This window comes from Toxoplasma gondii, chromosome IV, assembly GCF_000006565.2.
Source record: "Toxoplasma gondii ME49 chromosome IV, whole genome shotgun sequence".
Classification (NCBI taxonomy): Eukaryota; Apicomplexa; class Conoidasida; order Eucoccidiorida; family Sarcocystidae; genus Toxoplasma; species Toxoplasma gondii.
The window spans coordinates 1600499-1624541 of record NC_031471.1 but is presented as its reverse complement, the minus strand read 5'-3'; the positions used below and the strand labels follow the sequence as shown (position 1 = coordinate 1624541).

At 51.3% G+C, this 24043-nt stretch overlaps 1 protein-coding gene across 1 annotated transcript; it reads left to right on the top strand.

The window, feature by feature from the left end:
• Positions 1-1229: 1229 nt before the first annotated feature.
• On the top strand, positions 1230-23357 carry TGME49_211690 (AAA family protein). The gene is made up of 29 exons (XM_018779548.1): positions 1230-1417; positions 2312-3287; positions 3626-3871; positions 4283-4367; positions 5060-5187; positions 5854-6033; positions 6603-6689; positions 7267-7416; positions 8006-8174; positions 8819-8925; positions 9650-9735; positions 10355-10503; positions 11127-11224; positions 11719-11827; positions 12192-12292; positions 13043-13130; positions 13921-14147; positions 14715-14877; positions 15481-15588; positions 15937-16032; positions 16513-16713; positions 17113-17221; positions 17825-17964; positions 18526-18664; positions 19271-19403; positions 19984-20183; positions 20570-20617; positions 21183-21492; positions 22409-23357. The coding sequence occupies exons 2-29, from the start codon at positions 2370-2372 to the stop codon at positions 22448-22450; spliced, it is 4617 nt and encodes a 1538-aa protein (XP_018637989.1). The 5' UTR covers positions 1230-1417; positions 2312-2369; the 3' UTR covers positions 22451-23357.
• The last annotated feature ends 686 nt before the right edge of the window (positions 23358-24043 follow it).

The following is a 24043-nucleotide window of genomic DNA, read 5'->3' as shown; positions in this document are numbered from 1 at the left end:
AGCTGCCAACACGTCATCACTGATATCTTTTTCCATGCAGCAAGGAAAACAAATGGATAGTCCCCCCTAATCCCTGTATCAACGCAGCATTGATGGCATTCACTGTATTATTCTCGCCGGATGAATCATGGAGACGTAGGTGTTACATTCATGTATGAACCGCTAAACCTGTATCTGGACATGTACAGACATGCCTGAAAAATACACCGTTGATATCAATGTGTATATACGACCAAAGCTGTCTTGAGAGCTTCCAGTTAACCACACAGACATTAGTCACTGGATAAATGTGTGAATCTGGCGAGACGGCGCGTGCCCCGGACTCCACAACCTCGTTTTTCGGATGAGCTCGATTGGAAATGAGGGGGAGCTACTTCCCAGGTGCCATCTTCAGCGCAACAAATGAAGAACGACCTGCGGGGCGAAACTGTCACTTTCACATTCTTTGCAGGGCTCTCCTTCTTTGTCGTTGCGTTCCACCCATACTCTTTAAGGAGTGTGCTACTTGTGAACTCGCCTTTTATACAGCGTTTGCCAACAGCAACACACTGGTATGTTCCGGTTCCTCTGTGAGTTACGAATTCCGAACGTGTGAAGAGAACGTACCCACGGATCCGACCGCGCGTTCGTTCTCTGGCTTCTGCAGACATTCTTGCCTCCTCCTCAGGCCTCTGTTTCCCCTTGCGCTGGAACGTTTCGCCCGTCTCGCCTCTAGGTCGATGCGACTATTTGCTGTTTTTGAACACTGCCAGTCGTCTGGTCTTTGTCCCTAAGACGCAACCCCCTCACCTTCAGCATCGTGGTCACTCCGACCTGGTACATCTCCTTCGCTTCCCTCTCCTCTATCTTGTTTTGGACTTCCTGTATATCTTTACCTTTCCGCATTCCAGAGAAAGTGAACAAGTGCCAATCTTTATCCGTGTCTGTCACCCTTCCCGGTTTGCCTGTCCCGTTGAACCCTCATCTTTCCGCATTACTCGGACTCTTCTTGAAGCGGACTCCCGCTAGAGATTGTTGTGGAAGAAGTCCGAACTATGTCCGCTTTTCCCTCACTCTTTTCCGTTAGCTTTCTTCGCCCGCCCAGTTTCTGTTTTCTTCGCGAACGCATGCATGCAGACCGGTAAAAGGAGGTCGCGGCCCCCCCAGGAGCTCCTAGAGGGCACCCGCGCAAAGTCGAAGGAGTGAAGGGAATGTAAAAGTGGAGGCTTCGCAGAGAAAACGGCGGATTCGTTTAGTTCCTCGCGGTCTCGACACCCAGTGTTTTGTTTCATACTTAGGCGCGGCGGAAGAGAAACCACCATAGCCCGCATTCGAGGAAAGTAGCAGGGAAACCCCGCAGCGAGACGGAGAGGGAAAGCAGGTGTGCTGAAAGGAGAAAAGAACGCAACGCCCTCTCATGCTCTCCAGCCTCTCAAGTGTAAGTCACCCTCCAGAGGAAATCGCTTCTTCCCGTCTACTTTTTTGCCTCGATCAGCTTTTCCTGAGCTCTTTGTCCCCTGGTGTCGTCAATGTGTCGCCTTCGGGACGCTTTCCCCCTCTGCTCGTTGCTGGCGTGAGCGAAATCAATTTCGTACTAGCTGCCTCCAGGGTTCCCTCATCTGCGAGACCCTCTCGCGTTTCTCTAGCCTCCCGTATCGTTTATCCATTCGCTTTTTCCGCTTTCGTTTCTTCGCCTCCTCAGTGTGGCATCGTGTGTGCGCTTCTGGCTTCGCAGTCCTCCCTCGAGCTTTGCCTCCCAGTGAACGGGACTAGCCGGATTCGGTCATGTTCTTTGCCTCTCCTTTGCCCATCTCTTTTCTCGCAACTTCTGTCCGGTAGACTTGTGTTCTCTCGCTTTCCTTCCTGTCTCTCTCCAGTGCCGGCCGGACGCTTCACATCCCTCCAGCTCGCCTCTGGGTCTTCATCACCCTTCTGTGTATACGCTTCCTCGTAATTCCGAACTAACGTGACTCTCGTGCTTCAGCATCCCTGGCGTTGTCGTCGTCTGTCTCGGCTTTCGTCATTTTGCTGGGGTCTCTTTTGTTGCGGCTTTTGCTTCGAGTGTCGCCAGAGTCCCGCCTGCGCGTTTTTTTCAGTTCCTTCAATGGAGTCACCACCTCACTAAGACCCATTTCCCCCGCTCTCTATTCTGCTTGCTGTAGCGGCCTTGGCACACATGTTAAAGCCGCGGTTGCTTGTCCGCGTTCAGCTCTCCGTTCGTCTGTGGCGTCCTTCGCGGATCTCATCGCCGTTGTTCGCTCCCTCGTTCTCGTCGTCCTCTCTGCCGGTTCTCTGTCACCTTCGGGGCTGCCGCGTGCCTTTGTGTCTGTAGGCAACCATCTGCGCGATCCAGCCGTCCTCAGTTCTCTTCACGTCTCTCCGCACCGCCAATGTCTCCGCCTACGAATTGCCTGGCTGTTCAGCTTCCTCTGTCTTCACCTTCCTCTGCGTCCTCTTCCTTCTTTGTGGCCGCTCCCTTGCGTAGAGGAGCAATCCAGCGCAGCGCATCAGCTTCACAGCGTCCACGCTTCGTATCTGTTCTGTATCGGAACGCGAAGCTTCGCGCGTCTTCTTTTGATGCTCGTGTCAAGCCACTCAGACTTCCTCTCTCTCTGCGGTCGGTCCTCAACCTCTCTTCTCCAGACCTTGCGCGTCCGGCCTCGTTGTTCGCTCTCTCGTCCGCTGCCTCTTGCGCCTCCCAAAGCCGTCGACTCCCTCACTCGCCTCTCTCCGCCGGGCGTTGGCTGTCAGGTCCTGGATTTCTCGCGTCTCCTCTCAGTGTTGGGAAGCGCCTCTGCTCTCGTCTCCTCGGCGCTGCTCCTTCGGAGCTCTTCCGAGGCAACATGAGCGGCCGCGGATTTGCGCATGGAGGATCCCTCGACGGCGGTGGCTCGCGGGAGCCTCGCTCTGCTGCCTTGGCCTCTGCCGACGCGCAGAGAGCCCCGGCGTCTGCGCGGAGAGGCCGAAATTTCGGCGCTGGACGCCGCGGCTCCCAAGGCTTCTTGAAAGAAGGCACGGCCGCGTTCGCGTCTCTGCGTAATGGACCTGCCGCGTCGGCTTCCCCGCAGGCCAGCCAGCAGCTGACGCACTCCGCGGGGACTCCGTCGCTGCCTCGCGCCCAGGCGGCCACCCCACACCCAGCGGCCTCGTCTCCGCTCTGCGCCTCGCCGCCCGCGGCCTCGCCTTCCCCGGCGGCCGAGGAGTCCGTTTCTCTCGAGAAACTGTTCGGCGGAATGGGACATCCGCAGTTCAACAAACACATAGTCGACGACGAAAACATTCTGCATTTCTACGGCATCCGACAGGCAGTAAGAGGAACGAGAAAGAGAGCAGGGGGAACGAGGAGGAGATCAAGAGAGCGCACAGGAGACGAACACGAAGATGGACAAGAGAGCGACGGAGAAGATCAAGAGAGATGGCTGGAAAGGACGAAGGAGAGAAGATTGGGTCAACTAGGAAGAAAGGAGAAAGGGAAAGAAAAAAAGAGGTGGAAGGGCGGCTCGTTGCCATGCAAAGAACAGGGGAACTGCTTCCCGATGCATGCCGAGGATTGAAAGAGGCCTCTGTGTGTCGTGTGCGGTCTGGTAGATCGACGGACCCTCTGAAATACTTTTGATAATGGTTTGTCTGGGTCCATTCTCTCCAGGTGCTTCGGCCTGTCGTCCATGAGGACTGCTCCCGCGGCGCGTCTGCCGCGCATGCGTCTTCGCCGCCAGCGAATTCACGCCGAGGCAAAGAGCCGAGTCAAAATCAGTTCTTCAAAGCGACGCTTTCTTGGACGATCTCGGGGAAGCGGAAAATTCAGACAGAGGGTGTTGGCAGGTCGAAGAAAGATGCAAAGAAAGATGCAGTCAAGACGCTCCTCTCCCAACTCGGACCTGTCACTCTCCATGTACGAGACGCAATCGAAGGATAACGAGACCATTCCATGTACACCGATTCCGTTGCGAAGCGTCCCTCTGTCGATCTGTTTCTGCCTATCAGTTCCTAGTTCCGCCAATATATATATATTTATATATATAAATGCCTATCTACCCAGTTTTGGGTCCCTCGCTATCTCTCTGTCTGCCTACACATGTGCGTCTCTCTATCTATCTGTCTACGTTTCTATCTGCGTATCAGCCTATCTGTCTGTGAGACGTACAGATGACTGAGTTGCAGATAGGTCCACCGGTATGCCGCTCTGTCAGCATGTATACATGTCTTGATGTGCAGGTCCGCTCCTGCATGTGTGTGACTGTGCATCCGTGTATGCATGCATCAGTCTAGCGAAGGTGATGTTGTGTGTGTTCCGTCGTTGCAGGAGTACGAGCAAGTCACGAGGTGCCTTTTTTCGTCGCTGAGAGGCAAGATCCACGGCAAACAAGCGTCGTTTCCGACTGGCAGCGGTAGGTAGCGCAGGCAGCTCTCTGTAGCAAAAGACGAACGAGCGGTGCATTCTGTGACTCCCGCCAGTGCAACTCCTTGTCGGTGTTGGCCGCTTCACCGCCTGCTGTCCCGTTCATGTGAGACCTGCGGCTGTGCGTCGTTGTGTCTCCTCATGCGGGCACAAGCGTTTCAGCTTCCTTTGCCATTCGTTTCTCCCCCATATATATATATATATTATATATTATATATATTATATATTATATATATATATTATATTATATATATATTATATATTATATATATATGTATATACATATAGATGTATTTCTCGTGTGTGTGTTTTGCCTTTGTTGGTATTCGCGTTTGAGTCGAGTGACGGTTCTAGAGGCCGACACAGCCGCCGTCGGTAACAAGAACAGCTGGGGATATTCACATGCATATGAAGGCATATATATATATATATATATATATATGTATAGGTGTAGAGACACACGCTGTTCTGAGTTGCATGAGGATGGCGACCAATAAACGGGATGTGACATCCATCTAAACAAAGTGAATGCCGGTGGCGTCGCCGGTACAGAAACACACATCTACAGGAGACGGACGTACACACTGGGCCGCTGCATATATAACAAAGGAATGAAGGTGCTGTGAGCTCTGTGTGCATGCAATGCACGAGCGTCTTGTGACTGGTGTGCGTCTCTCGCAGAACATCGATTTATGTGGACCTTTATGTCTGGCGGCGAAGAAGTGAGAATTGAGTCGACAGGGCGAGGCAACAGCGCCTGCGAGGCAGAGATTGCCGCGATGCAGGACATGTACCTCAAAGTGTTGAAGGTAAGAGCGCATGCAGACGGGGACCGCAGCCCCTTGAAAAAAGAACAGAACGAGAAAAAAACAACGAAGGACCTACAGAGATGCGCACATGTGGCGATGATCAGACGCAGACAGCGCGTTTGGCGTCGGTGGAACATCAAAGTTTTCGTGAACGCGTTCGTTTCCTGGATTGGAGTGCATGCGTGAGCTTCGCCATTTTCTTGGGGGGAGAGAGACTGGACTAGGCCGTCTTGCCATGGAAAAGAACTCAGAAGCCGTGAGGGCAGTTCACGAAAATGCGAGAGACGAGTCACCTCTGTGAGTGGGCTGAGAGGCACGATGCTCAATGAAAACAAAGTCGAAAAGGGTGAATCCAGCTCTTCGCTTTCACGGGGGAGTCGAAGTGTGAATTGAACATGCAAATTCTACGGTTTTCAAGATCTGTATGTGAATGAAGAGGCTCCAAAGACCGCGAAGGAGAGCGGTAGTTTGCTTCTATTTTTCTCGGAGGTGCTCAATCGATTTCTGACGCTTTCTGCTTCCTTGCCTTCGCTGTCCCTCGCCTTCTCTTGGTGCTCCATTGGCGTCTCTACGTCTCGTCGTTGTGTCGTCGTCGTCGTCCCTCCCCCTCCCGTCGCTTCAGACTTTTCTGCCTCACCTTTTGTCCTCGCCTGCTGCACTTCTCAGTACAAAGACTGTCAGACGGAGGAGAGAGAAAATATCAATCGACAAGTTACGCAAGCTCGCCAGCAACAGGCAGCTGAAGCTCGCGGCAAGGGCGCCTACCCTGGCGCTCATCTGTCCAAGCAAGATGCCGGAGAAATCAACCAACAACATCACAATTTAACAACCAGAAACCAGATTAAAGTAGGGTGTTGTAGAGGCCTGATGCCTTTTCGTTTGAGTGCCTTGTCGCCATCTCGATGTCTGTGACCTTGTGTATCCAAGACGAAAATGGAGATACATGCCGTGCTTAGGTTTCTTTCTGGTTGTGCCATACACGGAAATGCATGGATTGGCTTCCCTTTTCTGTCTGCCCCGCTCGCGTTAGCCTGTTCGTCCTCTCTGGGTGCCGTTCGTGATTCACCTCACCCTGTACACATCACGCGGTTTTCTTCGCCTCGCAGCTTCGTTGATCTGGCTCGGACTCTGCGCGTCTTCTGTGAGGGATAAACGTACACAGCGGCCTTTGTGCCCCTGAGCTTCCTGCCAGGTGCCGTTTTTTTCTCTGCAGCTGGGCCTCCGACACCGACCTGGTCTAGCGGTGTGGTCGTTTGCGAAGTGTAGTTTGCATGCACTCCTTGCATCATGTTGCGTGTTGGGAAGAGTTCGTTCCGGTCTTGGCTGCATGCGGGGAAACAGAACCAAGAATTGACTCTCAGGCCATGGCCCGCCGTTTGAAGGCATGCCGCGTTTTTTTCTCTCTCTCTCTGCAGCCCACGGAGGCGATCGCGGTCTCTGCGGAAGGTTACCGGTGCAACCTGGAGTGGCGCTGGGTTGGCCGCGATGGTCGGAGTCGGACGGTAAGTCTGCGACGAAGGCAGAGCTTGGGGGCAAACAGTCCAGGCAAACACGAATCGAAGAAATCGCCAATCGAAGAAAAAAACAACGGAGACCCATTTTTTGGTGACGGGTAGCGTCCATCTGTCGGGGGGAGAGTCTTTCGTTTGCTGCCTTTTTGTCTTGTGGCTCTTCTCAGTGTGCGTTTCCGCTCGAAGTATAGACAGAACACAAAGACGTATTGATCTCACCTCCGTCATCTGTATCTGTCTGAGATGCCTCACGCTCGTTTTGTCTTCCCCTATTCTGCCTCGCTGCCTTCCGCTCTTCGCTGTGTCGACTGCTGCTTCAGTGTCTCTCTCTCTGAGGCGTACGGTACCAGAGTTTAGGCGTGGTGGGAATAGACATCGAGATACTCTGAATGACACAAGAGAACTTGGATGCAGTCAACACAGCAGACCTTGAAATCTAATCCCGGAGTCCAACTCGTAGACCAACCTCCGCAGCAACAACGTGTAAAGACTTCTGTCTCTCAGACGTGATGACTCTCCGTACGGTGGCACGGATCACTTTTCTGCCTCTTCTCCGTCTTGCATGCAGTTGTCTGTGGTCGGCATCGGTTCCTCCAAGCCTCTCGCCCGCGCAAGTGCAGCGCTACAAATGATGGCGAATGCTGGTTTCGTCGAACATGTGGAAGCTCCGGACAGACAAGCTGCTCGTAGTCTCTTGAACCTCCTCGCAGAAAGACCGGTAAAGCAGCGCAGTCTTGAAACACGATATATGAGAAACCTGAGATACACCTACACCCGGATGCGCATCGTTTTCTTCTGGCCGTAGGCGAGTGCGCCCGACGGAGCGTACAAAAGCCAGCGGCCTTTAAACGTATGGCGACTTACGTCTACATGTAGATATGTGTGCCGCTTTGTCTACGGTCATGTGCAGATGTCTCTTGGGTTGTCACCTTGATATACACACATAATATACATATATATATATATACATATATATATATACATATATATATATATTTATATGTATATGTATAAATGTGGCTGCATGCGAATCAACCTAGATGTGGTCACATGCATATCATGCATATGTTTCCGCGGATTTTTATAGATCTACAGAGGCAGGCGTATGTATCTGTACAGCAGTGAAACGTTCGTGAAATGCGTGTGTGAAGAGCCGTATTCATGCGCATGCCACTCCTGCGCGCAAAGCAAGCTCGGCATGTCCACTCGGCGTTCCAGCGTTTTTTTGCCTCTCTCTCTTGCACCTTTTTCCCCCGATCGACTCGCGTCTTCTTCTCACTTCTTCGAATACTCGACGTTGTGCGCAGGAGGGAAAGGTCTACGTCGCGAAGGCTTGTGCGTTGATTGAGGCGACCACCAGCGCTGTCTGGCGACTGTTCCTTCCGACGGTGTGGAGAGCGGCACTCGCGGAAAACGAACGCTCTCTCATCGATGCGCTTCTGCGGACGATGAAGACAGTCACTGCCGCGGCCGCAGGTACGAGAGGAGAGAACGGCGAAATGCGTCGCCGTAGAACTCTGAAAACGCTTCCTGTCCCCGTTCGCCTTGGCACACAGTCTCCGCCGCAGAGGCACCGTGTCTTGTCTCCTCCGCTTGGTCGCGTCCTTGTGGGGTATGCTGGGCTCTGAGGGTCGCAGTAGAGCTTCTTTCTCGGCGTCTGTCCTGGCTGCATAGCGTCGGCGTTCACACAAAGGGATGCTCAGTCGGGAACTTCGCGGCAACATGATCCGAGAATCGTCGGACTAAAATAGCAAAACCGATGAACTTCCTTGAGACAAACACAGCAGTAACGAGTGAGCTTCCTCACGTTCAGACTTTGGATCCGGCTGGCTGTCCACTTGCTTTCGACAGTCGATCAAAGGGAATGCTAGAACCAGCTCTGTTCGTGGCACTCAAAGAGCATTGACGACATAGATATGCGCATGCAGCCATGAGGATATGCGCCCACATCTATAGGTGCTCACATGGGCTGTCAATTGATATACATATATATACATATATACATATATACATATATATATATATATACGTACATGTGGATATGTTTACGTCTGTAGATATGGTCATTTATGCGTATGTTTCGTCGATCGGAATTGGACTTTCTTCTCTAACTACCTCAGATGAAGGGACTTCGTCGCCTGCAAGTGGAAGTCGGGCTATGCCGCCGGACGTCTGGGAGCAGCTTCTCGATGAATGCACCGTTCTCACGAACTGCAATTTCGGCCAGGTAACATGAGTTACAGGCCTTTGTATCTCACGGTCGCTAGAGAGCAGAAAGCAGTTCCACGCTGCGCTGCGCTCTTGTCTTCGTCTGTCTGAAAACCTGCCTGACGTACATCGAAGAATATATCTTGTGTGTAGATGGAAATGCACATCTGAATATCTTTGCAAAGTATCGGATTCGGAACAGGTGTCTCCGCCTACGCACAATCACATCACTCCACATGTGGATGTATAGGCCGGCTTGTGTGTATTTATACGCATGCATCACGTACACTTTTGTAGATCTTCTACACAGACTTTGTCTGTATGTACGCCTCAGTCGAGGGACTCAGACAGTGGCTGGGTGAGCGTCGACGAGCGCGTGCATGCGCCTCAGGCACTTGCCGGCTTCTCTCCGCTCCAGCAACCAGGGAAGGTGAAGCCTGCAGAACGTTTATGGGCTCGCCACGGGACTCGCCGGTCAACTTGCTTTTGAGGTTCACTTGTTTTTTCTCGTGGTTTAATCACTACTTTTTGTGACCGTTGTAACCACTCCCCTGGGGTGTTAGGGCACAGCGAAATATGAAGAACATCACGGCATATCAAAGGAACTGGAAGTCCATTCAGTATCCCCAGTACTGTGCTGACAGAACGCATACAGAAGTCCATGATGTGTATCTCGTATTTCTCGCACAACTGGAGGCTCAGTCAGGAGGCACCGTGTCGCGATTTCCGTTTCCTTTTTGTAGGCCATTCTGCACGAACTCGGCGATGTTCTGTTGGAACAGAGCTACTTTCCGTCGCCCCTAGCCAGGCAATACTTTCAAAACTATCGGTGAGTCGAACGGGAAGTATCCCTGCGCTGAGGCGTCCAGGGAAAGGACGAGGCGTAGGAAACATGTTCTTGCAGAGATTCGAGACACAGAAAACCGAGCACCTTCCTGCGTCGAGTTGAGGCTTGCAACAGCCAAAGGACATTCTGCACTTCTTCGGGAGGGAACAGAAACAGAAATCGAACGCTAGCAGCTTTTCCGAGAAATCGGAAACTGCCGCGTTCTTCGTGAGGCACGACGAACAGAAAAACAGAAACCGAACGTTTGTCGCGTCTGTTTGGCATTCGAAAAACCGAAATGGGCCGTCTGACGCGTCTTGGTGACTCCCCCAAAGACGCTTAGAGACGCTGGAGCGCCCTCTGTCCGACTCCGGTTCTGAGAAAGACTCGGGACTTCACAGGTGAAACGAGACGCTGAAGTGAAACGGAGGCCGTCTCTCTCTCTCTCGCTCGCTCGCTCGTCTCTGCACGTATAGAGGAGCACGCGCCCGGAGCGTTTTCCATGCTTATCCCTGGTTTTCCAAGGTTTCAATACTTGCTGTGCTACAGCGTCTTCCGTACCCTCCCAAGGAGAATTGTCGCAAAAAGTGGATAACTGAAGTTCTCTTCCCCTTTTCTGCAGGCTCATGCTCGCGCTGGAGTGGCAGGCGCAGCTTGCCACAGGGATTGAAGACAGGAAAGCGTACGGGGACATGTTCGAAGGAAAGCATATGATTCTCAACTGCAAGTCTGCGACCATGCCCGTCTTCTCACTCGGCACCGCTCTCAAAGGTACACCAGTGCTTCGGCGAGAGATGCTTGGATCTCCATGCCGATCTGCATTTGTCGTCAAATGCGAAAATGGTTTCAAATGCTTGTCTGGGTGTGCGTCGCCGCGTCGTTTCCTCTGTGTAGGTGTGCATGAAACGGTGTCTGTACATGCCGCGCTCGGCCCGCAAACGGGCAAACAGATCAGCCAATGAAATCCGCTCTTCGACGTCTACTTTTATTTGTGGTTCTCTCGCCTCCAGAAGAAATGCACATGTGCCTGTCCTGAGACGATGACGAAGCTTGATCCATGTCTACGTTTTCAAGAAAGGCGGTTCTGACTCCCTCCGACAACACACCACCTCGATCGCGGGGATTTGAACCCACATTCATCAACGGACATCGCCACTGCACATCTGTATATATATATGTATATATGTATATGTATATCTACACACATACAGTATGGATGCAGGTACAGTGATACGTCCACCTCTTTGCAGAGTGTATGCATATCTGTATGTATGTAGATATGCATATAGTTATAGGAATGTCAAGGTGTTTGGTGTAGTTCGAAACAGGTGCATTGGGATGCGTGTGCAATGCGCCTGTTGGTTGGCGGAGTTTTCGACTTTCCCTGTTTCCAGCGGAAGACCGAGAGTTTCTCGCCAACGTGCAGTTCAGGGAAGACGACTGCGTGCTGCTGCGACCCTTCGAGGAACAGCGAAGCTCTGACGAGGCTGAGGTAGGTCCCTCGTCGAGGCCGAGCAGGGAAGGAGGGGATCGCAGAAATGGGGACAGGTCTGGATAATACAGTGGAAGAAACACAGGGAAGCAGCTGCTCTTTCGCACCGTGCAAGCTGCACTCAAACGAACGCCTACCTACGCTAAGGCGTCTGCCAGTGGCGCAGCTCGTTTTCCCCTGTTCCACGTTCTCGTGTGCGCGTTCTCGCAGAGACACACATTCACCGAGAGGTGAGCCGTCTGCATACGCTTACATCTGCACACATATATACATATACATATATATATATATATATACATATATATATATATGCATATATGCATGTACGCATATATATATATATATATATATGCATATGGACGTGCGTATATATTTTGGCTTTTGTGCCTGTGTATATATGTGTGTGTATACACGTACATTTGAACGTTTGTCTAGATGTTCATGCGGTTTACCTTTGCTTCTGTCCTTGTGTTCACTCCTCTCCTCAACTGCAGCGCAAGTGTTTCGTCGGCGTGGTAACGAGCGTCAAGAGCGACGGCGTAAATTTCAACGTCAACGTCCGCCTCGCGTCCGGCGAGGGCGCGAAGCATGCAGATATCCTCAGTGCGTCTTCGTCAAAACGCATTTTCCCTAGACTCGGATCTGATCCGCATTTGACATGTCTATGAATGGTTCTCTTTGTGTTCCCATACACATGTACGCATTCGCTCTCTGCTGGCCGTGTCTCGCTAAGGTCTGTATCCACGTCCATCAGCCTTGTGTCTCTCTGTGGTTTCGGCAGATTTCGTTGTTTGTCGAGGCTCCAGCGTATCGTCTCGTTTTTGGGCCAAGTCGCGCAACAGCTTGTGTTCCTCACTTTCTTTCTCCCTGGTTATTCTCTGTCTTTGTGGGTCTGGCTGCCTTCGCAGTCACCTGCGTATGTGTAACGCAATTGCATGCGACGTCCGTAAACTGTTTTTCTCTGCAGCCTGCCGCCGCTTCAAGTTGTACTACCTCACGCCCGCGGTCACCCACGATCGAATGGTGGAGGCCCTACGAAGCCTCACCATGCACAGAATGCCGATTTCAGTGAGTGGTTGTTTTTGTTGAAAGATCCCCGGAGCTTTTCTGCAGAAAGGCAGCTCAGGGTGATGAGGTGCAGTTCTGTGAAAGGGGATGGTGAATCACAAGTCGCGGAATGCCTGGTCTGTTCTCTTGTTCACCTTTCTCTCTTCTTTCCTCTTTCCTGTCTTTCTCTGGGGCCATCTTCTCTGTGTCACCTACTCATTTTCGTTCCTTCCCTGTGTGAGCCTTCTCTAGTTCTCTCGTTGCTCTCCGTTTTTCTGTAATTCCCCCTCGCTGTCTCGGTCGCTCTTCCTTGTCTCCTTTTCTTTTTCTCTCCTGCCTTTCGCTGTCCCTGTCGCTCGCGCCGGCGACAGCTTCCCTGGCATCTCGCTTCGTTGCGTTTTTCCTCCTCTGCGTGAGTCTCATGGCGAGATACTTCAAGCGCAATAAGGAAGTGATGCTGACACTGCAGCGACGTCGTTTTTGTACGTCGACAGCTTACGTTTCCTCGACGTTTTCTCCGAATTTCTCTTCGCTATTCGCTTCGGTATTTTGGCGTGTAAACTCGTGCCCCAAGGCACAGGGTCTCGGCGAGGCTCCGTTCTCTGCTGCCTGGGTCTTTGTTGAAAAAATGGTTCTTTTCGAATAAAACCTGTTCCCTAAGCTTTGGCGGGTAAACGATAGACGTGGAGGAGCCTTCGCCGCTTTCGCGTCTGAAGAGCTCCACATGTCCTCGACTGCGTGCATGGCTCTTGCCTTTCTTTTTCTCTTCAGCACTCGACGTCCTCGTACGCCTTCACTCCCGAAATTCGCTACCTGCTGCTCCACACCGGAGAGCCTCCAGCAAAGGAGGTCGCTAGCCGTGAGTCAAGAAGTCCGCAGGTCGGGCGCTGGTAGTGCAGAGGCTCCTGCGCGCAATGCGACAGCGAGAGAAAACGGCTCCTCCGGTGCCAAGATGATCCGCACCGTAGTGTTGGGAGTTATCGTCTCTGGACGGGGAAGAGGCAGAGACGCCGCGGTGCAGAGGCTCAAGTTCTTCACTGTTTGAACGAACGTTTGAATTAAGCCTAACGAGATCCCTTTTACGCACAGAAGAGTCCCGAGCGAGCTGTGATGTGTGTGGAGAGACGAAGAGAGACGATGAAAAAATGCGGGGAGGAGCGACGCAGGGGTGCACACGAGAGAAAGGAGAACAGAGCGAGAGGGCGAGAAGCAGATTACGAAAGAATTCATGGACCAGTGAAGTTGACAGGGCAGAGAAAAAACAGAGAAGAAAAGAGCGACGTCACAACGGAGATGTGCGTCGGGACATCACGTTCTCTGTAGTGTGTCGGCTCCGATACAGAGAGTCTCTAATTCTCTCCACATGTTACGCTGCACACCGCGATTCTCACTCTCTTCCGACTTGCTCATCTCTCCGTCACTGAATCCTTCTGCGTTTTGTGCTTTTTCTGGTCCACCAATAAGCGCATCACTATCTATACACAGATACTCACATCTGTATAAACTCGCGTACATCCGTCTCTATACCTATCTGTATCTGTCGATAAATATATATACATTCATATATGTATATATATATATATATGTTCATATATATATATATATAGTTATTTAGATGTGAAAAGGTCGTTGTCATTTGTGTGGTTTAGGTGGGCCGGTGCCGTTGTTGAGCGACGTGGATCCTTCGCATTTCGATCCTCTTCATCGTTTGAACGAGCTGGCAGACGCTCAAGCGCAGCTGTCCCGCAGCTCGTCTTCCAACCGAGACGATACGCCCTTGGGAAGCTCTGCCCTTCAGAACACGAAGAAGCAGCGACTTCAACAGTCCAGCGCCGTCTCCTGTTACCCCCCGCCGTCGTCGCTTCTCTCCCAAGTGGTACGAAATGCACTCGCTGCCTCTCTCAATCCCAATTTGTCGTTTCGCTCTTTCTTCCTGTGCTCACTGTCTCGGACCTTCCACGGTTCCCAGAGGGTGACCGTTGCACTCCTCTCTCTCCTTTTCTATCTCCTTCTGTGGTTCCCTACCTTCTCGCCTTAGTCTACCAACGGCGAATGCTATCGCGCGTCTTCGTTCCTGTCCATGCAGAGATTGCAGCCTGGGTCTCACCGATGATGAGGAACCCCCCAACCTTGTTCCACGTTGCTCTGTAGCTATCTCGCTCTATCTTTCTATCCGTCTCTCGACCTTTCTTTGTCTCTCTCTGTGTATCTGTCTATCTTTCTATATCTCTCTATCTGTCTCTCTGTCTCGCTCTATCTCTACCTCTTTCTATCTCGTTGTATCTATATTTATCTATCTACATGTATCTCTCTATCTGTCTGTCTCTCTCTATACATGTATGCATGTACGTATGTAGATGTGAAAGTTGTGATTGTGATGCCGCAGGATGTTGTTTATGGAGACAGTGATGCGTCTGTGTGCGCGGCCGTCACTTTTTCTCAGGCCATGCAGGCACGGAGTCAGCTGACAGATCGGAACGACTTTACGATGCCTTCCCCCGAAATTGATTTAAGCGACGTCGTCCTGCCCACAGGCCTTCCGCTGACGCGGCCACAGAAGGCCGCATGTCTCTCGGCTCTCACGAATCGCCTTACCCTCGTCCAAGGTTCGTCAGATTTCGTCAAAGTCACGAGAGGGTGTATGATAATCGTATCAGTGACCGCGTAAAAGCGAGTTGCGCTTTCCTGTGCCGAGTATATAGTACGAGGGAGACTCCTGATTTACAGCGTCTTCATGGCCTATGCTGTGAGACTTCAAATTGATAACAGAATGCACTCACACTGACCTACACTTGTGCGTAGACAGCTGCATATGTGTGTACATGTATGCACTTGTGCATATATATATATATATATATATATATATATATATAAATGCTGATATTTGTATCGGTAGACTTCATAGACGTTTGTACGTAGGTAGAGAGGCTTGGCCTCGTTGCATATCAACGCCTATGTAAAGGGTACGTATGGCTATGTGTATTTTTTAGACTGTCGTGTGTATAGACCCGTGGATCTAGAAAGCTGGAAAGTTGGATGCGTCGCTTTCTCTCGCATGTCGAGTTCGCTGCGTAGACAGGAAGTCCTGCGCCACTCGTTGCGGGGACTGGCCTCCCGCATGCAGTTTGTTTCCCTCACAGTCTCGCGCATGCAGTTTGTTTCCCTCCCAGTCTCGCGCATGCAGTTTCCTTTCCTGTGTGGGGCTGCAGGTCCCCCCGGCACGGGGAAGACGCACGTCGCCTGCGCCATCATCGACGCATGGCAGCGAAACGATCCGTCAAAGAAAATCCTTGCAGTCGCCGACAGCAACGTTGCAGGTGAGGCCCTCCGGCTTGTCTCCTTTCTGGCACCTCAGACTGAACATTTGATCTTCATTTATATCTCTCTCACTATATATATTTATGTATAGTTACATGTTTATATATACCTATACACACATACATATATATATATATATACATATGTATATAGATATATATATATGTATCTGTATATAATTAGGAATTTCATGGATTTCCTTTGGGACTTTCTCTGCGGCTTTCTGTTGACCGTACGCTGTCTGGTTGAGTTCTTGGTGAGAGTGTCGGCCCCCCCCCCGCGCGCATGCAGTGTCGCTTTCTTTTCTCCCCTGCATGCGCTGGTTTTCGTTCTGTGACTCTCATCAGCGGACAACTTGATGGAGGGTCTGAGCGCCCGCGGCATTCGCAGCGTGCGCGTTGGGAATGGCAGCGAGTCCGATCTTCAGGAGGAAGCGATTGCAGGTGAGTCGAGAAGAAAGCGAGGAGGAACTTTGCCGAGGAATCGCTCTAACATCCGACGTCCGTGTCTTGGTTTCTGCTGGCTTGTCCGTCTCGGCACCGTCTCGTGTCTCTGTTCTCTCTGTCGCGTCTGTTCTTCTCTTTCTGTCCTCCTTCTCTCTCTTATTACGTGGTGTTCATCCTCTCGTCTTCGATATGCACCTTGCGCGGCTTCGCTGCTCTGTCTTCTTGCACCTCTTCTCTCCAGTGGCCGCAGAGGTCTTACATCTCTCTGTGTCTTACATCGTCCACTTCTGCCTTCCTGTATCGTCATCTCGCGTTTGTACTTGAGACAGCGCCTGCGCTCTTATTAGAACTGTTGGTATCCCCAGAGATAGAGCAATACGTCTCTAAGGGTGAAACGCAGGACGCGTTCAGAAGAGCTCAGCTCTCCACACTTGCAGAGAAAAAACCTGGAGTTTTCTTGGGGTCTATGGTCTCCAGATCTCGGGCGCTATCGCGACTACGTTCGCTTAAAGCAGAACGGAATGTTCGGCGAGGCAAAGACCGTTCGCATGGCGCTCTTCAGAGAGGCAATTCGGCGACAGCCTGTCATCATTGCCACTTGCGTCGGCAGCGGTCACGAGATGTTTGATGATCTAGTCTTTTCTCGCGTTATCATCGACGAAGGCGCCCAAGCTATTGGTGAGTGCAGAAGGAAAGCCGCTTGTCGACTCTTCTCGGTGAAGACGGGGGCTACAACGATTTACGTTCAGAGTGGTGTAGACAGAATGGTGGAGAGAGATGGAGACAGAACTACCTACGGATAGAGATAAAAAGATCGAAATGGAAAGGCATCCCCCGTCGTAGACAGACGTAGGCAGACACACACAGGTTTAGAGACTTACATAGAGAGATGCAAAGAGAGACATCTAGAGGGACATAGATCAGTATGTTAGCCTGCGATACGGATGACGTGCGACGGAAAGAGAAGCAGGGACTTTTGGTGTCGAGGGGAGAAGACACTGGAGATGTTGGGGTAGGAAATGGTGGATTGCATGCAAGTCCACCAGCACCGGACTGCACTGTTTGTGTGAACTGCAGAACCGTCCAACTTGATTCCTCTTGCCCACGGCTGCCGCAACTTTGTGTTGATTGGCGACCACAAACAACTACCGCCCACCATTCTGTCTCCCGAGGCTGCTGCACGAGGGTGAGTCGCTCGAGAAAACAGCGATATCGCGTGCTATCGACAGGGTGGACATTTGTCTCCGTAGCGATAATGCGTCGCGAGATTTGCAGGTTCCTAGGAAACGATCCGTCAACCAGACGCCTGTGTTCAATGCGTCCATTTTCGTGTACATAGATCTTGCAGTGCTACGGAGTGAAAGGTATCCTCAGATGTTGGGTGTGCGGCAACTGCCAGTGCATCGATATGTATATGTGTATCCTCGTTGTGACAGATGTCTTCGCAATCACAGATAAATATGCATAACTATACATCTATACATATATATATATGTATATTTATGTATATTTATGTATATTTAGGTATATTTATGTATATTTATGTACGCGAGTCTGTGATTGCGAAGACAGGAAGGTTGGTAGGTGGAGAGATATGTTGACCCCAAGTTCTACGCATTTGTAGATGTGGGCTGGAAGTACGTCTTGCTTGTATGAACTCGTTCTGCTGCATGGCAGAGAATTTTAGTGGATCTGAGCACAAACGGCTCACCGAGACGTGAACTTCTTCTGCGGCTTCTGAGTCCACGCTGGGCCTTCGCAATTTGTTTCTTTTTTTCGTTTTTTTCAGACTCGACGTCTCACTTCTGGAGCGTTTCGTGGGCAGCGGCATTGCTCCCATTCAGCTCTTGGATGAACAGCGGCGCATGCATCCGTCCATTGCGTACTTCCCGAACCTGCAATTCTACGACGGAAAAATTCAAAGCAGAGGTGAGTCGTGTCGACTGTCCCTCGCGGATCGTGCGTTGGCGAGCTGTGTTTCTCTCACATGCAAGAGTAACTCAGAGAGACTCAGAGACTCGTCGTTCGCAGTCGGTGGTGGCTCCTCGCTCAAGCTCTAGCTGGAGGACGTCGAGTTCTGGTGCATCCGTCTCGGTGGGGTCCTTGCGGGACGTAAACACCGCTTGCTTGGATATGATTTTGGTCCACGCATACGGAACAGCATCGACTCTTGAGTTCCTTCTCTGTCTCCGCATTCCCATGCCCAGCCTACAATCCAAAACACTGCGTTCGCCTGAAGGAGTCTGTGTGGGGAATCTCATTCTTTCACATACATACACACATACACACATAAACACATGCATAAAATATACATATATGTATATATATATATATATATATATGTATATATGTATAACTGCATGCTTATGTGTGTATATATTTATATACATGTATGTAGATGTGGATTTGTGCATATTTGTGTAGAACCTTCGTAGGTGTCTGCGGCCTTGGGGGACGTGCGTTTCTCTCTCTTGTCCTTTACTTCTGCAGATGTTGACGATGGCAATCGACCGCCGGTTGCAGGTTTTCGGTGGCCGTCTCAGCACAGCCGCGTTTGCCTGGTCGACATTTCGGCTGCAGGGCTCTCCGGCTCTGAGACCTCGCAGGGCACCTCGAAATACAACGCAGCGTGAGCATCGAGAGGCAGGCGTTTCCCAGCGAAGAATCTTTAGTTTTCGGCTTTGAAACACACTACTGAGAAGGGAACATGCACGCTGTCTGGATGCAGACGCCTCTTGCAGAGACATCTTTGAGACCTGTGCTTCAAAAGATTCGAAGAAGTTCAGAAACAAGTTCTGCAGCAAGAAACGCATGTAGAAGAGCTGCAGACTCTCCACGAAGGGATGCATGAACGGAGCAGAGGAACTGCACAAAACAAAGACGCAGGCAGATCTCTTGAAACTTAGACGTGGAGACGGAGCAAATACAAACAGGAAAACGAACCTCGATCTGCGTATTCAGTGTATACATCCGCATCTGCACAAACTCGACATTGGGTGGATTCGTAGCTCGAAGCAGGTCTACACATTGCCGATAATCACATCTGCAAATGCAGACAGTGAACCGGTCACGTGTATGTATACTCTGAAACTGGACGACGAATCGCTGGTCGCAAATATGCATGTACGTATACTTACATACTTATACAAACACTCATATATATATATATATATATATATGCATTTGAATCCGTTTCCTGGTTCGCACGGCATGACATGGTTTTTTGTTCATGCAGAGAAATCGATCCCATCATCGCGATTTTGCAGTCGGTGGCGAATGAGGGGAGCGTCCTGCCTTCGCAGATTGGCGTGCTCACGCCGTACGACGCCCAGAAGGCCCGGCTTCGAAAGGCAATCAATGAAACGTTTGTAGGAATTTGAGAAATCTGTACTCTGCTTGGGCGAGCGACGATCTCGCACCTGGTCACAGTTACCTGTGAACATCCCCCCAACATATATGCGCATTCACAGTTACAGACTGTTCTTATGTAGAAAAAACTACGCAGCTCTGTACCCGGAGCCGCGCCAGACCTGCAAGTGTACACACTCACACTCGTACGTACACAGATACAAATACCGAGATCTACATCTGTGTCTGTCAATGCATTGATGCAGAAGCGCAGAGACCTGTGCATACTCTACATGTTAAATGCTCGAGAGATAGCGAACATGCAGTTTCTTTTGTGCCCCTGCGTGCGTCCCGAGACGGGTGAATGTGAATGTGTATGTGCCATGCCTTACGATGAAGTATGCTGCGTATCCATGTTTTGTTTTGTTTGCCGAGACGTTGTCGACGTTTCACTTCTCCACTCCTGTCGCGAGAGAACGTGGAACGTTGCCTGGCGTTCGTCCTCACGCCTGTCCTTGGATTTCTCTGGAGAAAGCGTCTCCTTTTTTGAAGGTGTTTCTCCAGTTCCGTCCTCTCAGCGCCGCCTTCGTTTCTTTACAGGTGCCGCCGGCTTGCTACCAAATCGAGGTGGACAGTGTGGACGGTTTTCAGGGCAAGGAGAAAGACTTGATTATCTTCAGCGCTGTCCGGTCAAACGCTCGAGGTGAAATTGGATTTCTTCGAGATCCGCGACGAATGAACGTCATGCTGACTCGCGCGAAACGCGGTGTCATCGTCGTCGGGGACCAGCTCACTCTGTGGTAAGAAACATGGGAGCACGCATCGCTTTCACCTTCGTCGTTTCTCCATCGTGTCGTCTCGCAATCGCCTATCTCTCCAGCTGTTTTTGTCAGTCCATCCACCCATCTGCAGGCGGCTACCTGCGGTATCGGTCAGGCGTTCGTAGTCCAGGTTGCACTGAAGTGTGTGTCATCCGTAGAATGAGATACACGGCGTTGGCCGGAGGCCCATAGACACAGAGCGGTGGGCGACGTTTTTTTCTCGCGGGTGGACGCGGACATGAATTTCGACGTCGGAAGAGCCTCAGACGTCCCCGCGTCGCTTCAGAGACACCTGAGGTACTCTTAACACTCGAGGAAACGTAACATCTCTTTCGCGTGATCTGGCCGTTCTTCGTTGCATGCAGGAACGACAAGACGAACTGGCGACCGTGGATTCAATGGGTTGGCAGCATGTAGGTCAAGGCGTGCAGACTCCGTTCTTCCATTTCCTGACATGCTCCCGATATCTTTCGTTGCGGTCTTTCGTTGCTGTCTTTCGTTGCTGCAGACGATTCCCTTCCACTTGCTTTCCATTGCGGTTTTACACTCCAGCAACGTCGTTGTTTTACAGATGTAGTCAGCACAATTGTATATCGAAATCGCTGTCTCCACGGGGCTCACTGGCTGTGAACACAACACCTTACCCTCAGTCGCTGCAGAGATACGGGTACCGCACGGCAGTCGCCTACACATCTTTATTTCCTTGAAAAGTAAAAAATCGCCAGTGTGATTCCCCTTCAGAGGTTTGTCTCTGCTTTGCCTCCCTACGTTGAGACACCCGCGCTCTCTCACCTTTTCCTCTCCGTTGTCTCCCCAATAGTCATGTCCGCACCCTGCAAACAGATCGTCACTCGTCTCGCGGAAGCAGACTTACCAGTGCCTTCAAACACCCGTCTTGGTTTTCTGCTTCGCTGCCATCTCCGTCCTTGTTGAGCAGCTTTCCCTCCTCTTTTTCTGTCGCTTGTTTTTCTCTCGCAGGCGCTCCATCATTCCCCTGACGCGCCTGAACGATCACCTCGATGCGCCGCGGTATTCGCTGCCTTCACTGCAAGGCGGCCAGGGCGGCAACCTCCCTCGATCTTCTTCTTTTGCTTCGCGACAAGGCTCTGCTGGAGCGCATGCACGCGCAGGAGGAGCATCTCAGATTTTCGTCCCTCAAGGCTTTCAGTGTGATTTCCATCGCTCAGGCTTCGCTGGCCACAACATGGATGTCGACACTCCCGTCGGTCAAGGTCTACTAGAGTTGAGTCCGGCAAAGAAAGCTGCAGAGGAAGAGGAAGAGCGAGAGGTGAGAGGCGGTTGCCGCGTTGTGTACGACTCCCCAGAAACGCATCTGTTCTCGCCAGAGCGCGTTAGGAGTCGGTGATCCTGCATGTCCAGAAGAAGTCCTGTGTTGCTGCTCGAAAACACACCGTTGCACCTAGGAAAGGAGCAAGAGAAGAAAGAAGCTGGTAGTCTGCATCTCATACAGGCTCTGTCTCCTCGACTTGAAATCGACCTTGATGCTAAGAGTCGGGGAACGAAACAGACGTTTTCAGACGCGAGGGGAGAGAGTGTCTCCGAACTCGTCACGTCGAGATGATAGGTCCGCAGAGAGTTCCGACGAGTGCTCCAAGAGGGAGTACGAAGTGGAGACGTACAACCATAGAGTGAACGGAAGACAGAGGCGAGAGACGAAGAAACGAGAGCTGTCTCTAGGAGGTATTTTTCTCTTCGTACTACGAGTTGAAAGAGTTGTTTCGATCTTGAAGAGTGAAAACATCGATCTACGCACCGTTTCGTCAAGGTGAATTGCAGGTTACCCCGATGTTTTTCACTGATGAGGACGCGGTGCTCACTCGATTCGAGGTCTGCCGCAAAAATGGCTTGTGGAGAGAGGAAGGAAGAAGCCTGGGCGAAAACCATCTGAGAGGTGGACCCACAGGAAGTAGAACAACAACGGCGAAACGGACAGCACTCACACATGCCCATCAGTGTGACCTGCGTTCTGTCGCGTCCATTGTGTCCGTCTCTTTGGTTTTTTGACTTCCATGTTCTTTTCGTGAACTTGATTTCTCTTGGGGTCCAGAGACCTTCGTCAGAGGGGCTTCCCTGTTGCGTCCATGGTCTTTCCTTTGCCTTGTTTGAGTGCTCGCGTCCTGCCCCCCCCCCCCGCCCCTCTGTGTTTAGCGAGAGTGCGTCTTTTTTTCACCGTTTTTGCTCAGAAGGAACGCGAAGTGCCTGACGACTGGGAGGAGCTGCTCTGAGGCTGGCGACATCGACGACACTCAGACGAAGAAGGAAAGGAAAGAAGACGAGGAAGAATGCCCGCCAAGGAAAGGCATGTCGAAGTGGAGCTTTTGTGGGCTCCAGACAGGCGGACGCGTGGAGAAAAAGAAGAGAACGGAAGGCATAGGAAGAGAAGCAGAGACGGACGACGCCCAGGGGAAGCGGGCAGGAAAAAGCGATTCTGCGTTAGCGGGAGGAGCGTTCCTTGGAAAGTCTTGCAAAACGTCACAAAGCCAAAGGGAGCGTGAAACTGTGACAAAGGAGAAGCCGGAAGCGACCGTCGTGGAGGGTCGACGACGGTAGAAAAAAAGGGGGACCGACGCGTGTGAACGAGCTCTGCTTTTTCTTCGTGACCAGAGCCTTCCTGGTACGAGATGTCCCGAATGTAGCTTTGAACTTTTGTTTCTTCTCTCTTGATTTTTTTGTGTTGTTTATCTTTCCGCCCGTGGCGAGGCGCTCCGGTCTCCTCGGTGTGCGCCGATTTGCTTCTGTTCTCGATTGCCGTCTGTCCCCCCTGGGCGTTCGCCTGGTTGGCTGCCTGTCTCGTTGCTTGGCTCGTGAGACGCAACGTCCACCCGCGACGCTGCCTGTCCGCTCCATATTGTCAGTTTATCTCGCATGTTGTCTTTTCTTCATCGTTTCTTGTCTGCGTCCGGCCGTGTCTCGCACCGCACCGACGCGTCTCCGGCTCTCGGTCGTCTCCGTGCCGGGTCACATCGTGCGCCGGTTTCGCGTCGCTCGTCTCAGTTGTGGAGTTTGGGGGGCTCCGGCGCCGAGCGTTCTTCTTGGCGAGCTGCACATGCTCCCCTCTCCTCGCTTTGCTCTACAAATCACTTTCCTCGTTGAACTAAACACCATGTTCACCTGTCTCTGAAACGACGCCGAACGTCACAAACGCCTCTCGACGCATGCACGGTAGCGACGTTCGTGTCGAACCCAAGGTGCAGAGTATCAAACGTACACTGTCTTTTGAGAGGGTCGCTGGCAGCGAGACGACGCCCCTAACGGATTCCCATGTGCTTCTGTAGAAGGAATATAATCTACACAGACATATATATATATATGTCTATATGCATATCTAGCTGGATATATATATATATATGTATATATGCATATCTAGCTGGATACATATATATATATATATATATATATGTATATATGTAGAGATAGAAGTCGACTGGGTGATACAGAACGATGCTGAAGGAGATTTATTTTGTTAGGTAGAGGCCAGTTCCGACAGGGGGGGTGCATGATCTTCTCTTTCCGCATGGCCGCATGCGCCAGGTTGCGTTGGTTTCTCTCGTTACTGTGGCGCGTGATGAAACAGAGACGCTTATGTCTCTGACTTGTCGGCATCAGAGGACATGAAGGGAGGGCGGCGATAAAGCGACAGGTCAAAGCTGTACAGCTATCATGAAGGAAGTGATTGTCTGGCTATCTTATAACTGAAGTCCTATTCAGAATCCTCGGTACTCTGATGCCTCTCTGTGTAGGGGGAAGCTTGCGAAAGGCAGCTTATGTCGCTGAACGAGTGTACTTCCCCCTGTTTGGTTGGACCTAGGTCACACAGC